The sequence below is a fragment of the Sturnus vulgaris genome, chromosome 4 (assembly GCF_052056855.1).
Source record: "Sturnus vulgaris isolate bStuVul1 chromosome 4, bStuVul1.hap1, whole genome shotgun sequence".
NCBI classification, from domain to species: Eukaryota; Metazoa; Chordata; class Aves; order Passeriformes; family Sturnidae; genus Sturnus; species Sturnus vulgaris.
The window spans coordinates 23,743,174-23,761,296 of NC_142246.1; the positions used below are offsets into that span (position 1 = coordinate 23,743,174).

The 18,123-nt window shown below is 40.7% G+C and overlaps 1 protein-coding gene across 4 annotated transcripts in view; it reads right to left on the minus strand.

Moving 5' to 3' along the window:
* Positions 1 to 14,458, minus strand: part of ATP8A1 (ATPase phospholipid transporting 8A1) — a 103,868-nt gene extending 89,410 nt beyond the window's left edge. For 3 of the 4 annotated variants that reach the window (XM_088163312.1, XM_014871080.2, XM_014871079.2), the window contains exons 1-4: positions 14,349 to 14,457; positions 6,570 to 6,684; positions 5,297 to 5,396; positions 2,876 to 2,974 (exon numbers count right to left, since the gene is read on the minus strand). In XM_088163312.1, coding sequence (XP_088019438.1) covers positions 2,876 to 2,974; positions 5,297 to 5,396; positions 6,570 to 6,684; positions 14,349 to 14,397 — 363 coding nt within the window. In that variant the 5' untranslated portion in view covers positions 14,398 to 14,457. Of the gene's footprint in view, positions 1 to 2,875; positions 2,975 to 5,296; positions 5,397 to 6,569; positions 6,685 to 14,348 lie in introns of all 4 variants that reach the window. The other variant, XM_014871081.2, reaches the window with a different exon arrangement.
* Positions 14,459 to 18,123: the final 3,665 nt, after the last annotated feature.

Genomic DNA, 18,123 nt, shown 5'->3' on the forward strand with positions numbered 1-18,123 from the left:
CACGTAAATATTTAAACAGGACTATTAATTACTTGCGTAGTTATGAAAACCAGGAAAGTCACATGCAGCTCCAGGCTAATTGTATTGCACTAAAAAATATCCTTTCATGTGGGCAATCTCTATTGGGACAAGTTCCTTACACAAGGAACTCGTGCATTTCAATACCATAACTTTGCCCTTTCCTGGAACTGGGAGATGATTCAACCACAGCAAAGATCATGGAACAATTCTTCACTTAAGCGTCTCATACAAACATCTGAAGTCAGGAAATGACTGTGTAAACGTAATGACTCTGCTTCTACAAAGCTGCCTGCAGACTTCAGCAACAGTAACAGACAAAAAATCAACAGCACACCCCCCAAACAGGCAGTGATGCCCTGCAGTTTTAATATAGCTCTGAGACATCTTTAACAGTAATCTTCTGACACAGCTATTAACAACCAGCATTTTCTAGGTATGATCAAACTCAGATACAAAAAGCTTAGGAGAATACTAGTTTAAACACACTGTTTAGGACTCAGGAACCCAGATCTTCACGAGCAGGAATATGTTTCAGAAAATTAATTTAAATATAATTAAATGGTTTAGGTACACTTTTGAAACAGATGTTCAGAATCCATGCAAACAATGCATGAATGATGCAAACAAAATCAGAAGTAATCTTGTAAAATTAAAGAAAAATAGGTCAAGATACTTGAGTGATTTATTGCCAATAAAATGTTGATTTTAATCTGAGCTAACCCTTAAAAGGCCACCTTATAACTTTGCAAAATTGAAATATTATTTTTTACTAGATTTTGATAGAATACCAGCAGATTCTCCTTTCAAAAAGATGGCGGACTGTACAGATAAATAACCTTTGATCAAAGAGAAAATACAACTTGATCAAAGCAGATGTCCATTTGTGACATCTCCTCCATTTTGAAAAGGTTAATATCCAGGACTTTCTGAGGCATGATGGATGAAAATCATTGGAAACAGTGACAATCTAACACTGCATGTTAGCACCTTTGAAGCATATACAGAAAACACATGCTGTTCATGAATATCTTCTGCTAACATCTTGCTCGTCTTGGTATCTCATTCCAGAAAAAGAAACATTTGGGTCTTGAGCTAAAAGTGTTATTTTGACAGGTGTATTTATTGTTAGCAATATACAAGGTTCCTGTCCAAAAGCTTTAGTATTAGATGAAGATTACCATTTAGTGGAGATCCTAAATATTTCACTGTGTAAAAAAGCTGAGACATAATGAAAATTAATGGTTAAGGGAATACACTTTGAATAATTTACTATGCAGAAAGTGGTCAGCTTTCTCAGGAAAAACCAGTACAGATGTATTGGTTTTAGGTATTTCTGTAGCATTTGGTAATGAGAACTTTATTTAGCTGGTATATGCAAATCCCCCTATACCTGATCCCTGTCCTCCCCCCACACCAAACTGTACACTTCAAGTTACAAAGAGCAAATGGTAGAAATAAATAACAAAAGAAAAGCAACTGGGTGAGATAATTTTAAAAGGGACACTTTGTACAGTAGCAGCAGCCTCAGTTTTATATTTGCCTAGACACTGACAGATGGTGTTAAGTCTGTAAGCATTAACAGCAGAATGGTTAAAAATATCTAAAAGAACATGAATTGATTTTATGGCTTTTTTTTTTCAAAAGGGTTTTGTTTATCCAAAGAGAAAGCAACAAAGGCATTTAAGGAGAAGCTGACTGTAAGGCAGTAAAAACTAGAAATGCCAAACAGAAGAAAAATATCTAATAGAAACGTCATTGTGGCTTGCAGGACCACTTAACTCTGTGACTCAGGAGCTTCATACAACCTGTATCTTGCCTACCATCCATTCACAGAGGTAACTGAGGAGAAAACCCAGTCGACTGTATCAATAAAGGCAGCATGTGACTAACCATTTTCTATTCCAAGCCTCCTTTGTAGCTCAATACTCTTCCTCTTGGCCATGGTTCTGCATATACTTGTAATTCTGCTCAAACACAATAAATCTGATGTTCCCAGGCAGCTTACTCTTTGTGTGCAAGGAAAAACTACACCACCTGCAACCCTTTCCAAAACTCAAGAGAAGTGTCCACAAACAGGAACTACTCTAGTGGACAAGACACTCTGCTGTATCATGACATATCTAATGTCTTGTCCTTCTCACAACATACCTGCAGAACTAAAATAAAAAAAAAAGCAGATAAAGAAATTTGTAGCATCTAGAGTGATTTGGTAAATAATTAACTTAATTCCTTAGATACAAAAACCATCAATTAAAATACTCAATTATTTTAAGCAAGTTAGAGGGATGGTTTCGATCATGTTTTTAGTGAAGAGAGGGCAAGAAGGTACTCAGAAAACCCCAACAACTTTTGTAGGAAATGAAACAGAGACTGAAACTCCTTTCTCTCCCCTCAAAATAAAGTCAGAACGGACACTTCTCTGTTCACAATGCCCCAGCTCTTTTAAAGCTTTCTTTCAATGCAAGAAGAAAGCAAAACAACCACTACTACAGAAGTGACTGGAAAGAACCTAAGAAAACCTGGCAAAGGTGGTGGCGCTGCCTAACAAGGAGCAGCGTCTGTTCCTGGCCATCAGGAGTCAGCAGATCACACTTAGCACTAAGACAGGAAATGCTAACAGTAAATTGCACTGGACTGGAGCAACAGGAAAATCCGAAAAGGCCTGTTCTCTGTGCTGGCTACAAAACCACGAAAAGTCACAACAGTGGAACTAAGGATTTTATGAATGTGACATTAGAAATAAAGAGGTTCATCAAATGCTTGGACCTAGATTTGACAACTGGGAAACATTTTTGTAATGTAAGAAATTAAAAATATGATAGCTATTTACAAAACAGTGCTATTAAATACTTACAATATCCTCTATTATCTCCTTCACTGCAGCTACAGCTAAAATAAATAAGAGAGGAACCAACGTTGTGTAGCGGCCTGTTGGTGATACATCTGGTATTTGCTATTAAAAAAAAAGGAGAAAAAAAATATTTTGCATTGCTGGTTGAAAACATTTTTAATACAAGAAACAGTACTTTCTGTGCAAATAAAGACAAGTTAATTCACTCTTTAGACATGGTGTTAATTGTTTCCAAGAGAGCATTATATTCTTCAATTCAAAAGCAGCTGATACAATAAAAAATATTTGCATTTTAAGCAGTATAGTGTTCAATGGTTCAAAGGTTTTAGTGTTTGCAGAATATTCACCTTCCTTTTCTGTGTTTCAAATTGAATTAAAATACATCTTTATAAAATATAACTTAAGTTTTCCAATTTAGACTTTTGTTAGAGTAGACACTAGTCCAAGGTATTTTTGCCTCTTTACAGTCTTCATCTCTTAAGAGATAATTTTAATCATGCTAGATATGAACTGATAAATTTCAAATAGTCGCCAGACTACTGTAAGAAAAACCATTTTTGCTGACCAGCTATGGATACAAAGGATGCAAGCAAACGTATGTAAAGTAAATTGTGAGAATATGCAGCTGCTTATGCGATATGCATGGATAGTTATCCACAATTATCTTCATATTAACTAGAGTTCTGAATGGCAAGACTAATAGTTGAAAGAATTGCTGCCTTAACAAAATTATTATGGGCAATGCAGTGTGATGACAATGAGAACTCTGCAAGAAAAAAGTACACTAACTAGTGGTGCCCCAAACTGGTTAAAAGAGATCCTCAATTCATCATAAAATGTTTAGGAAAACAGCCAGTGTTACTTATGAATTATATACATTTCTTTCTACTACTACCCTATTGTGCTTCTGAAAGAAAACAGGATGTTTTAATATGCTTCTTGTAAGACCAACACAGACCTATCTTCCAGATTACTGTAGACATTTTTCAGGGAATTAAATGGAAATGAGGCCAAAAACTACTGTTCAGCAAGTGACTATATGCTGGCTACAGAGGAAAGGGATCTGTCATTTCTCCAGCTATTCCTACCTTTTCATTTCTTCCTACATATATGTCCAAATTCCCATTCCAACTGCATCTTATTTTGCAGGAAAAACCTGAAAGCAAAAGGGTCACTAGACTGTACACCAATTCCATTCTCCTCTATTTCCTTCTCCTGGCAATGCAGTCTCACTGATAGCCTGACACACTAGTAGACTTCGAAGTCCTAACACTACACTTGCTAACATTTCTGAAATCTCTTATTCAGTATCTCTACCTTGAGGTGCACAGTGGCACCACAAGGAACGAACACTGCTAGATCACTGGATTAACCTGAGATGCCAGATGGGGTTAGCTGGATGATTATTTAGAAGCCACGGGCTTGCAGGCAGAAAACCTAATGAAACCTTGAACCTTTTTCCCCCTAGAAAACAGTTGCAAGCTACTTATGCAGGTGCATCATAAGAAACTGTCCCAAGCACTTAAAGTAGAAGAAAAGACATCAGAGTAAGGACAGAGGAATAAACTTTGACTCGCAGTAACATTTGAAGTGAGGAAAGAAAAAGTACATATGGCAGTTTATGTGCCGTTTTTCTGTAATTTTTGTTTGGTATGTCAATCCCCAACACAATGACCTCCTCAACAGACAAATCAACACATTGTGAACAATGTATTTGAAATCATGCAGAAAATGTGTTTTTATCAAGTAAGTCTGAAACAGAGAACTAGTTAATGGCTAATTACGACTGCACCTGAACACAGTTCAATTTTTCATTTATCATCCGCTAATGCACTGAAAGAATAGTATACAAAAACCCAAAAATGTTTTCAACTTGAATTATCACTAAAATAAAATAAAACCAGTACATTGATTAACTGGTTTACAAGAAGCAGTTGCTGTAGTATTGGACTCCATAACTGGTTTTGTTTGTCCAGGGTCGATTTCAGTCTTTATCTCTAAGAATAAATAACCACTTCTCCTCAACTGCAGTTCCTGTCCCTCAAAAGTTCACAGAGCTCAGGTTTTTAGACAGTACCCTCTAGAAGAAATCCCAGCTACAGGTAGGTAACAGTTTTCTGTATATGCCAGATATTTTAAAACAGAATTTTCTCTTCTCAAGTCTTTTTGACCCAACAGAATTTCAGCTATACTTAATCTGTTTTATAGAAAAATCTTTGAGTGCATTTTGTTATCTCCATGGAGAAAGAAAACCACAAACCCAAGCATTTTATTAAAGATATGTCTACATGATACAGATGTTCTGATAGGCCAGCTATCTTGGAAAGAACAGTACAGCAACTTCAAGTACCTCAGTATCTCTGTCTATAATATAAATGGTCTCTTAACAAGTTTAAAACATTAGAATCCTTTTGTTGATCTTACCTGAAGCAATGCAATAAAAAGAAAAAAAGCATTAGCAGCTCTTCTGAACTGGGAATAAAGGAACCTTGGCAGGAATGTGATTATGTTGTACTTTGCAGTGCTGAGAGGAAGAGATAAAAACACATGCCATTATTACAGTACAAAAAATTCTTCAAATGCATTGTTTTCCTTTCAGTTATACAAGCTTTCAAACAAAACAGTTTGATTTTTGATTCTAAACTAATAAATTCTGGATGTTAAGTTTGCTTTTTCTAGGCTGGAAGAAGAGAATAAAATTTATCCTAGCAAAACAATCTATGCTAAGCCATCATCACAGAATGTTTGAGCTACCAGCTGTTAGCCAGCCTTGCAGATCTGTTTAAGAATAGATCACTACCACCTAAGGTTCTAAAACAATATATGCAAAAACAATTATGCCAAAAACTTTTAAGCAAAAGACTTGTAAGAATATTTTAACTTCTTTTTAAGTCAGTCATATTTACTTTGACCTTGCATAAAACAGTCAATATAAAGGGAATGAATGTATCCTGCAAAAGATCTCTACTAAGCAAAAGACAGAAGGACAAGTTGTATACACCAAGAAATAGCATATAAAGTTACTCAAGGTCACGGAAAATCCCACATTATTCTCAGTGTCTACAAAATTTCTGCACATTATCAAAGGTATTTTCAGAAAACACACCTACTTGAGACAGCGGTATCTTTGCTGTTCATTACTTTTGAATTTTAACAACAGAAGTGAGGATGTTATCAGATCTAAAAACACATTACTTACAAATATTTACTGTACGACTTAAAATTCATCAAAAGCAAACACAAAACGCCAGCATAAACCACCAGCAAAATCCCTAAAGCCTGAACGTGAAATTGAAACTAGTCTCATAAGCAATGACAGCATCTTTGTAACTGGCTGACTGAGAAAGCCAAGTGTTTCCAAAGCACAAACAATGCTGTGTTCAAGTGCAGTACATCTGCATCAGCATTCATCTACCAGGAATAGGTTCAAAGATGAACTGAACTGAAACATGAAGAACAAATCCATCCTCAAGGGACACAATGATGGTGCAGCTGTACCTTCCCCACTCCATTTTTAAAAATTCAGAAGGTCAGGTTTGTAACTGAAACAGCTTACTCGTCCCTTCATTTCACTTCACTCCTCCCTCCACTGTCCAAGACTGTCATTGGTGGCTAGTAGAAATGACAGAAGTAGAATAAACGAAACCTTTTCAATTTTGCTATTCAGCAGGCAATGTCGTAGTGTTTTTGTTAATACCTGACATGATTATTGCAGAATTTGGTTAGCTGAGGCTGATTGATGAATATAGTTCTCACTTCCTCTTGATCAGCTAGGGAAGTTTTCTCCGAAACATCCTCTGTCTTCTCATAGCCTGTAAAAACACAGCACGATTTTCCATATCAATAGATTTACTTCCACAACATGCAAGCAACTTCATGAGACAAAAAAGACATTTATTTTGAATATGAACTCAGTGTATTTGCATTTCCAACAAATAATGACCCCTGAAAAAACAAAAAAGTCTTTTTTACATAGTCAAGATACTCAGTAAAAATCTGCACTCCCCACAGACCATCCTTACCTTGCAAAGATCACTGAGAGAGGCCTAACAGTGAGACCTGACAGCTCCCTTTGCACTCATGATTGCATCTTATTAGATCCCATGAACTCTTGTATTGCCAGTTTGTTGAACTGTTCCCTAAACTGATCCTCTCCACCAAGGTAAGTCTTTTTTGTTTCAGACTTTCCAATTGGTATCAGGAACCTGTGGTTCCTGAAGGCTGATCTTATCAGTAGTGACTAAAAGGGAGAATCCACTTGTTTACTGTATCCTGATCCTGTCTTTTGTTCCCAGATTCCCTGGGGCATGCAGCTTAGAGGCGCCATCTTTCCCACAGTCTTCATCTTCCTGCTGTTACATCTGAAGGAGAACAAGAATGGCATCTACATGCTACTCAACAGGTTAAACCCCAGGTAGGCTGTCACTTTGCCAGCTAAACCCATCTCTCTCTACTCCTCTACAGCCACCTGTTGCTGCTTTGACCTCCTGTAGGTTCCCCTTTTTACAAGTGAGCTTTGTCAGGGATTCCTTGCTAATTAATTCATAGAATCCTAGAATGGTTTGGGTTGGAAGGAACCTTAGAGATCATGTAGTTTCAATCCTCCCATCATGGGCAGAGAACCTTCCAGTCAATCAGGTTACTCAGAACACCATCCAGTCTGGTCTTGAACATTTCCAGGGGTAGGGAGTCTGCAACCTCTCCAGGCAATCTGTTCAATGCCTTACCATTGCTATGGTAAAGATTTTCTTGCTAATAATGAATCTAATCCTACCCTCCTTCAGCTTTAAGTCATCATTCCCCCTTGTCCTATCACTCCATGCCCTTGTGAAAAGTTCCTCTATAACCTTCTAGCAGGCCTCCTTTTGACACTGGAATGCTGCTAGGCAGCCTCCTCAGAGCCTTGTCTTCAGGCTGAACAGCCTCAACTCTCTCAGTCTGTCGTCACAGATGTGTTCCAGCCCTGTGATTAACTTAGTTGCCCTCCTCTGGGCTTGTTCCAACAGGTCCATGTCTTTCTCATGATGGGGGCTCCAGACGTGGATTCAGTACTCCAGATGGGGTCCCACAAGTGCAGAGGTGATGGAGAGAAGCACCGCCCCTGACCTGCTGGTCACACCCCTTTTGACCAGCCCAAGATGTGGCTGGCCTTTAGGGATCCAAAGGCACATTGTCAAATCCTATGGAGCTTCTCATTCACCAGCACCCCCAAGTCCTTCTCCTCAGGGCTGCTGTCAGTCCATTCTCCACCCAGCTTGCCTTTGTGCATGGGCTTGCCCTGACCCAGGTGCAGGACCTTGTACCTGGCCTTGTTGAACTTCAGGAGGTTTACCCAGGCCCACCTCTAAAAACTGTCAAGGTGCCTCTGGATGACATCCCTTCCCACCAGCATGTCAACTGCATCACACAGCTTGGCACTGTTAGCTAACTTGCTGAGGGGTCACTCAATTCCACTGTCCAAATCACTGATAAAGATGTTAAAAAAAGTGTCAGTTCCCATACTGACCCCTGAGGACGGCCACTTGTCACTGCTTTCCACTGAGCTGTTGACTGCAATTCTTGGAATGCAACCATTCAGAAACTTTTTTTATCCACTGTGTGGTCCATCCATAAAATCCATGTGTCTCTAGAGACAAGGATATTGTGTGGGACAGTGTCAAATGCCTTGCTTCATCCAATCCTTCCGCCACCTTGGCTTGATTTATTGCTCATTGAGATGGACCAGCCTTGAGCTGGAAGGGCACAATCACTGTAAGCCAAGGACATTAAGCTGATTAATCTTGGTTGGTCTCATTGGTCAATGCGATACCATTCCTTCATTAGCTCTAGATTTTCTTTGTGACACAAGACATACCATTCTCAGAGAAGTGGCATCAGTATATTCTTCATTTTGTGTGTGCTTAACTTGAAATAGTTTTATTAGACTAACTGACATTCCCAGCACCTGCCTCCACTAGACAGTGAAAGTTCAGCTTTCTGTATATTCTTCTATGGACTGTGAGGAATCTTGTGCTAGCCTGCATCCCAACTTTCATTTGTAAAAGGGGACACCAATGTATTCTTCTCTCCCACGTCTTTTCACAAATGTTTTGTCAACCAGTCAGCTACTACGTTGCTAACAACAGGCCTAAGCAATCTTCAGGCTGGAGCTCATTAAGTACCAGCAGGTTTAGCATAAATCAATCACCATGAAGTTTAACGTGATAACAGTAATGTGTGTATATAGTTGCTTGTTAAATATACACTGTTCATTTTTTATAAGAATGAGAAAAAGGCACTGAAAACACCATGTTATAATGCAACTGAATACATCAGAATGTTTAGCATGTCAAGGATAATTAAGGCTGTACATGAAAACTTAATGCTCGTTTCTAGCACGTTCTATAAATGCTTGCAAACATGTTAGGCAAAATCCAAACCATTCTCCAGTCCACTGGCCCAGTATATTGCCTCTTACCTATTCAAAATATATTTCAGACACTACATTGCAAGGTCAACTCACACATTGAGAAAAGGCTCAGCAGAAACTTTTAATTTCATCCCATTTGGCATACATAATTCACAAACTGTATTATGATACAGGAAATCCCCACTAGTATATTCACCCTCTGCAATTTCTCAATTTCTTTCCTCACCCAATGAAAGACACACACATTCAAACATCAGTATTTATCTCAAGAAGTCTCTTCAGAAGAAGGGCAGCCAGCCTAACAGCCTGGCCCACCTTATCAGGTGCCAACAAAATACTCCTGAAGGAACCACACAGGCTCATTTGGCAGCCTAACACAGCAAAAAAAATAATATCTTCAATAACAATAAATTACAAATAAATAAGTAACCAATGAAACAAACAAACACAGCCCCTAAACCAATAACAGCTTCTTTCAACCAGAGCACCCACTGAAGAACATACTTTGATTCCAACAATAAAGTTGAAAGAAGCATCTCTCCTCAAACACACAGTATTTGCAGGGACTTTTCCTAAACCAGCCTTGGTTGTTCTACATTAATAAAACAGCAACAGTAAATTCCATACCCCTAATTATTTCCTTTGGGTAGGGGAGTTTAAGACTTTCAGTTTTCATTCCTTAAAACAGTCTCATTTTCATTACAAGAATGGGACAATGTTACATACACTTATACTGCGATATAGAAATAAAGGGAAGGAAAGAAATCCCTCAACCAAATTGCCAAAAGGATTTTAATACACTCCTCTTAATCATTAAAAATTTCTTTCTTATTCTCTAAGTAGAGCTTTCAAAACCTTTGAAAGCTGATGCTATAGCCAAGAATCTCTTATAAAACTAAGTGGTGTGGTTTAACCTGCCAGGCTAAACACCACACAGTCACTCATTTGCCTAGGATCAGGAAAAAGGTAAAAGTCATGGGCTGAGAAAAAATGGCTTAATAGGACAGAAGAAGAATGAAAAATAATGATAAAAGAATACACAAAACAAGCAATGCACAACTGTTTACCTACCACTGACCAATGTCCATCCAGCCCCTGAGCAGCAGGCTGCCAGCCCCCTGCCAGCATGTTGTTGTTCTGCATATTGCCAAAAGGTCTGGGATATCCCTTTGGTCAGCTGGGAGGAAGCCCTAGGGATCCCTTCCCTAATTTTTGTGAACTCACAGCCTCCTTCCTAGCAGGGCAATATGAAATGCTGACAAGACCTTGATTTAGTGTAAGTGCTGCTCAGAAACAACTGAAACATCAGCGTGTTATCAACATTATTTTCATCTTAAATCCGAAACACAGCATTGTATCAGCTGCTAGGAAGAAAACTAAGTCTATCCCAGCCAAAGCCAGGACAGTCTGTTTGCTAGCCCCTATTCCTGAAGCATGTGGCATAGTTTAAAGACAGAATCACCATGAAAAAGAAGATGTCTTCAGAATTACTTGCTGCAAAGCTGTGACAGACCTTCAGTAGCAAGAAGAGTCATGCATCGGGAACCTGACCCATTAGTCTGTCCTTTTGAGGAGTCAGAGCACAGAAGGGAATTTAAATGACCTGCTTGAATCTGCTGGTACCACTGAGATGGCCAAGAACTAAACCAAGTTTTTTTCTCTGTTGTGAAACACTGGTATCGAAACACACTTGGCAGAAATAAAACCCAGACACAAGTGACTATAATCATCACGAAATCTGGTAAAATGTTATATAGTCCTAAAGACCATAAGTAGAAATATCTAAGGATACACCAGGCACTACAAAAACTGATAGTCTGCTGAAGACAATCTGATGACCACTACAGAATTTCAAAATACATTCCTTCTTCATGTGAAAGTCACCTCATCTTACCCAAGTTCAGCTTCACCTAGGTTTTGTACAGGTATTTACCTCTGCCAACAAGAAGAACTAGTTATTACCTACTAGTTTTGGTAGGCAGCATCCTTGCACCTCAAATCTCTACCCTTTCTCAATGACCTAATGTAGTTCACTGAACTCCACCAACACACAAAAGAAAAGGATTAATGCTTCAATCTTCAGAGAACCCTAACAAGAACTGCCAAGAATAATTCCACTCTCCCAGAACCTGTCAAAAGAAATAAAATTATTTGAATATTCAATATTACTTAATAGACTCATATATTAATTGTGAAGCTATATATAGCTAAAATAACCACAGTTAGTTACTGTATTTAATAAAGCTTTATGTAGGCCACACTACTGAAAGATTCCCCAAGTGTTTTGCCATTGCAGAATACGTGACATTAATTTCCTAAATTTGTTGATGAGGGGCAGATCTGTGCCTTGAGACTTAAATGATACACATACCACTTTAGAATGGTAAGTAGCACCTGCAAAGAGCAGGTGCTGAACATAGGCTAATGGACACAAAAATCTATTAATACATGGTTATAAGCATGCCTGGTTATCCTTCATCAGCCATAAAGAACTTGCAGAGGTTTGGAAGAATGGCACGAAATCAGTAGCTTCTTTCTGTTCAAATTCTTTTCTCTATACAAGTAACATGTTGACTTACAGACCCTAAAACACCTAAAATTTTTATTTTGCAGTAATTCACAGACTGTAGTGTCAATTCTTCTGTGCAACTGTCGACCACTTGGGAATGCTACATGTGCACATCATTCTGCCAGTTCTGATTTGGTTTGTTTCATGTGAGCACAACAGTTGATTTTTTCTAATAACATCATCACTATCTCTTCATGTGAAAGAGAGCTTAGTTCTTTCTGAGATGGTGTCTAAGACAGTCCAGCCTGGTAAAGGTAGCTCATGATCCATGGAAAAGGTCACTGAAGCAGAAATTAGTTGCTGCAGTGACAGGAAAGAAAAGTGAGATTTTAAACCCTACGATACAATACAAAAATTCTAGAATAAGGAAAGTAATACTGTCTGTCAGACGCCCCCAAGTCTTAGGCTAGGGAATGATCCACACCATGACAAATGTCCTGGAAGCTGTTGTTTGTGATTACAGTATTACTAGTGTTCCAAGAACACAGAGGGACAGTAACAACTCTGCACGGGGTAAGACTTTGGTGGAGCTCTCTGAAAGCAGCCTTATCATCATTTGGCATAATGCTTATCTAAGAGACTTGAGTGATTGCCAGAACTAGGGTTTGACAGTTCCTTTATGTCCCTGAAGAATACTGAGACCCACATGGAAGAGTGCTGGAGTTCTCCCTTTTAGAAAACAGTAGCATTTACAAAGAGCTGTTTAGAAATGCCAACTATGTAGTCTAAATGTACGGACTAACTGGACTTAGAAGCGCTCATCTCAAAGAGAAAAAAAAAAAAAAAAGAGACTAATTGATGTTGGCTTTATTGTGAATGATATCTAAACAAAGACTAAATTAGATCAAATTAATTAGTAAGTGTCACATTAATATAAGACTAAGAAAACAAATTTCAAATTTGAGTAGTACTATATATATAGTAAAGCACAGTATGAGTCATACAGAATCAAACTACCATGTCATTTTGCAAAAGTTAAGTTTCTTAACTCGTATGTTTTATACCTATGTCAGTCCTAAAGAAAGTGGTTTTGGTAAGCTTCTTAAACACAGTATTTAACTGCTTCACAGTCATTTAACCTTGCAAAATAAACCAGACTTTTTTTTTCCTTTTACTGCAACTGTAAATCTTAGACAGCCAGTTACCTTTAGGGAACACTACATTTATTCAGCTAATAACCATTAAGAGTTCTGTAACTAGATAATTTTAAATACAACATCAATTTTCCCAATTTATTTATGCAATGCTCAGCTTGCAGTGAAAACCAATTGTCTGGAACAAGGGTAAGTGGAAAAGAACTGAAATTAAGCACTGAAAAATTGGACATTTAACTAGTCTCATTATATGCATCTACTGATCACTGTAAGTATATAGGACTGCTGGTCTGGTTGTAAACACATTTCAGAAGCGTTCCTGAAAGGATACACTTTCTCCCTTTCTTCTTCGAAAGTCGCATTCTTCTGTTTCTTTGCCTCTAATGTTTCCTAGGCAGAGGCAGAGCCAGACTTCCTACAAACCTACTTTTGGTGGAGGAAGGCATATAACATAGTGAAACTGAAAAAGAACATCAATCTAACAGCCCACTTCTATGTTTCTTTGTGCTTTTTCTTGCACAAAAATAAAATAAAATATCCTTTGTTTGGAAGAGGAAAAAAGATACAGGGAGGAAGTTTCTGCCTCCCTATACCAAGCAAAGGAAAACAAAGCAAAAAAAAAAAAAATCAGCTGGATATATGGTTTAAGCAAGGAAACTTTCAGACAATGGCATAAATCCTTCACACCTGCCTCAATACCTCTTATGCCGTTACCGGGACACTGTAATTGTTACCTACAGCAACCAAAAATCACAGGCTGTCACAACATACTGCTGCTTTGGGTCCCCGACTTCAAATTTTACTTTTGCATACAATAAATCTTACAGGAATGTAATTCCACTGCAGTGATTCTTTTCGCAAGGCAGCTGCTGACACGATACCTGAGGTTAAACAAATCCAGTTAGGCAGCAGACCTCAGCACTGTCCGAAGCTTCCTGGCAGAAGCCCTGTATTAGAAAAGCTCATTTCTGATGATCATGCTACACACAAAGAGGGATTCCGGCTTATTCCCGGGCCGAGGACCCCAGGCCCACGAGCCCCCGCTGCCGCTTGGGGCCGGCGGCCGAGCAGCCACACAGCGCGGGGAAAACGAAACCACCGCTGCCATCGCTGAGGGGCAAAACGCTGCCCGGGGCCCACCGGACATCTACAACCCTAAGTACGAGGCCTCCCCGAGAACGCCGGCAGCGCTCACTCCCCAGCTGGGGTCGGTGCCGCCGCAGCCCCACCGGGGGCGCACGGCACGGCAAGAGCCCGCGGTGAGGAGCGCGGCGGCGGCGGCGCACCGGCTCCCACCGCCCCCTCCCGGCCAGGCGGCGCAGACCCCGCAGCGGCTCCGCGCCCGAACGCTGGCCGGGCTCCCCCGCTGCTCCCTGCCGGCGCCAAGAGGCGGGCGGCTCTTACCCTCTGCGCGGGAGCGGATCTCGGACACCGTTTTCTGCACCGCCGGCATCGCCGGGGCGGTGGCGCGGCCGCCTCCCTCCAACGGCGCGCCCTGCACCTGCCGCGCTCCGCAGCGCGCCCGGCGCCGCCGCGAAGCCCGGGGCGAGGGCGGCGGGTCCCGACGGCGGCTGCTCCTCCAGCAGCGGCTCCTCCGGCAGCCCGAGGCGGCGGCTCTCCCCGGCTGCGCCTCTCCCCGCTGGCGGCGCCGCTGCTCACTGACAGCCGCGGCACCCGCGCTCCGCACTCGCCAGCCCCCTCCGGAACCTACCAACTCCGCCCCCCCTCTCCGCGCCTCCCTGTCCCGAAGCGTCCCGCCGCCATCTCCCCGTCCCCCCGGGCTCGGGCTTGTCGGGTCACTGCGCCTAACCGGGCACGGGTACTACGGCGGTCTGTGTCCCGCCTCTGGAGCGAGCAAAGGGCTTCCGATACGCGCCCCCACCCCGTGACGCGGGGGAAATGGAACGCGCCGAGCCCTGGGCCGCTGCCCGGCGCTGGGGGCGGGCGGGGGAAGCCCCAGGCAAGGTCGCCCCGGCCGGGGCGGGGAGTGCCGGGGCCAGGCGGGGTGAGGCGGCCCCGCCAGGCGTGTGCGGCCCGGTGGCCTGGCCAGGGGGCGGAGGGCAACAGGCCCGCGGCCAGCCGTCAGAGCTGCTCAGCCTTAATTATGTGTAGAGCGGACTGCCTCCCTCCCTCGGTGTCGTACGCTGCTGAGCGAGGGGCGCGGTGGGGGCCGGGAGGCGTTCATCCGGAGAGGGAATTTGAAACGGTGTTTCACAGCCCTCATTCGGGCGAGGAGTGTGTTGATGCCACGCTCTGTTTGACAGGCAGCCTTCAAACTCTCGCCCGGCTTTTTATTTTTAATCTCAGTCAGGATGCCGCAGTTTGACAGGCGTGAGTCAGTGTGAATTCAAGCGCCGCTCCTGTGTGGGCTGCTGGAGAGGAGGTCCCAGCCGCAGATGCCTCGGGCGGAAGCAGAAGCAGCAGCAGCGCTTTCACTTCGAGACAGCGAGCGTGACACTGGGGTGACTGCAACAGGCTGAGCAATGCGCCTGCCGCATGCTGTCCCTATCCTCGGTACAAAACAGCCACAGTGGAAACAGGGTGCCGAAGAAAATAGGAAAGGTGATGGGATTTGGAGGCAGGTATATTTGGCATAATTATTTCTTGCATCTGCTTCAGTCAGGCATGAAGCATACTGACTGCCTAGAGGATGATTGAAGTTATGAAATGAAATAAAGCTACTATTGTCCCATGAATCTTGAGAGGATTTGAGGCTGACGTGTCCAGTAAAAGCCACCATTGTGTGCTCCAGAAAGTACATAACACAGATTAGAGATGTAGGATTGCTGTTGTTTTCACTATAGAACATACACACCCGCTATAAGAAAATAAAGATTTATATAGTCTTTCTTGACAGCAACAGAGTGAATATTTGATGCAATTGTATAAATTTAATCTCTTTAAATGGATCAAGCAAAACATGTAGATGTTGGTGCTTAGGGTTTAGTGATGGACCTGGCAATATTATGTTAATGGTTGGAGTCAGTGGTCTTGGAGGTCTTTTTCAGCATTAATGATTTTATGATTCTATGAAGCAGTTCTTCATTCATGGAGGAAAGTGAACCAAGAATTTGTTTTTGTCAAATGCTGAGCTCAAATATCAAGGAAGAGGAATACTTTACTTCTGAGAAGACTGCATTAGGAAATAAATACTGTGGACTTATTTCAAGTCACAGGCCAGAAAACCTGCTTGAGAGTGTCCTTCAAAAGACAATGCTCTTCTGCATCATCCTGTGCAGCAATCTCTGTGGGTTCTTTGTGTTTTTGGGGGTTTTGAGGGTTTTTTCTTTTCTGAACCAGAAACAAGAATTGTAGAAAGATGTCTCTTCTTGCATTTTTGTGGTAAAACAAAATGCCTGGAAACAACATGCATTGCTCATCCAGTTTTAAGAAGTACTCAGTGTGGGTCAGTCAGTCGTGGGCAGTCTTGGCTGGTGCAGATTACTTTCAGCAAGAAATAGCTTCTTGTTTTCTGTGAGGTTCCATTGAAGCCTGACTGAAGCAGTCATTTAGGGGACTCAACATATATATATATATATATATATATACACATATAAATAAAAATATACATATATATATACATTATATATACACCTCCTAGCATAAATAGGGCCATTTTGTGAAAGGATCTTGGGGCGGGTGGGAGTGGTGATTTGCAATTTCTAGCAGCTTCACTATTGTTAAAAGGCTGTAACGAAATTGTGAAATTCACTATAAATCAATATACATGCCAGTCAATATCCATTTCCCCCCAAATTACTGCAGTGTTGGTGACAAATAGGATTGTCACTTAAATCCACATTTGGATGCTATTTTATATCTAAACTGAGTTTTTTGGCTGTAATATCCCTGGCAAGTGCTACTTATTACTGATACCTTTGGGCAGCTGGAAGTGTACCCTCTGGAGAACAGAAGATACTATAACAATGGTGCCAAGTGTTATTTAAAATTGTGAATAATTATTTTACAAATAAGGCCACTAGCCTCACAAAAAAGCACAGCAACAAAATTACTAGCTTTATTCTTGATATACTTTTGTGTACCCTGAGTTACTATGAAAGCATAATTGTCTTTTTCTATTTTTTTCAAGAAAAAGACTTTTTTAAAGTTATAGCATGAGTAATATTTGAAAGAATGAGTAAAGTTTTTTAAATTTTGCCATCGGTTAAGAAATTCTCCATTTTGCCAGTTTTTATTCTACAGAGTCGCAGTGGTAAGATAAACGTGTTTAACCATTTAGTTTCACAAGAGATACTCACCCAGATGTCATCCAAATGAATGAAACTCAGCCACTATATTTCCTAACAGTCCCCATCCACTTGCAACATTATTCCAGGAGAAGCACAGTTGTGTTTATTTCTTCTACATTTCCCTCACAAGGTCTGCCAGCAGAACCAACTGGCCCTTGTATTTATTTCTTTCCTTTGGAAGACAGCTGTATGAGCTCCATCCTTCACGTCTTCTATATAAATGGAACCTGTGTTACTCAAGTGCTTTCCATCTCCACATGCCACCCTTCTTGTTTGAATATAAACAGATCAGAAAAGGCTTATGAAGCTTTTAAAGCTGAGAATATGCTTAGTTTATGCACTTGAAAATGTGCTCTATATTTAAGTTATCCAATATTTAGCTTTGGATCATCACTTGTTTGGAATGTACATGACAGGACTGCAAAACAGAAGCAAGCCAGTCAGCTTTCCAGCACAGCTATAAATTAAACAATATGCCTATATTCTGCTTTAAAGATTAGATGACACTCTTGAGTTTTCAATTTCAATGTGTATTTTGAAATATGTGGAAGCACTGGTGAAACGGATAGAAATTTATTAGCATTAATTTATTAGCACACACTAAGTTTTGGAGGAAAGGTGATTGAAACCTCATTTTATAAATATATGCGGAAAAATTGCATATTCATTGAGAAGAACAAACTATTTCAGACAAAAAATGTCTTTCAATGACAGCTGAAATGTTGAGCTAGTAAAAGAAAATTGTGAAAGGATACACATTTATACATATGTCAAAAATGTCACCTCAACTATTCCATAGTTTGATGATTTGACTGAGCTATGATGATCCAGTCTTATATCACCATTTCATCTCTAATGGCTTTCAGGGGCAAAGACTACTTAACCCAACTCAGATCTGTTCTTGCAAATGGTATAAACACTTACTTTAT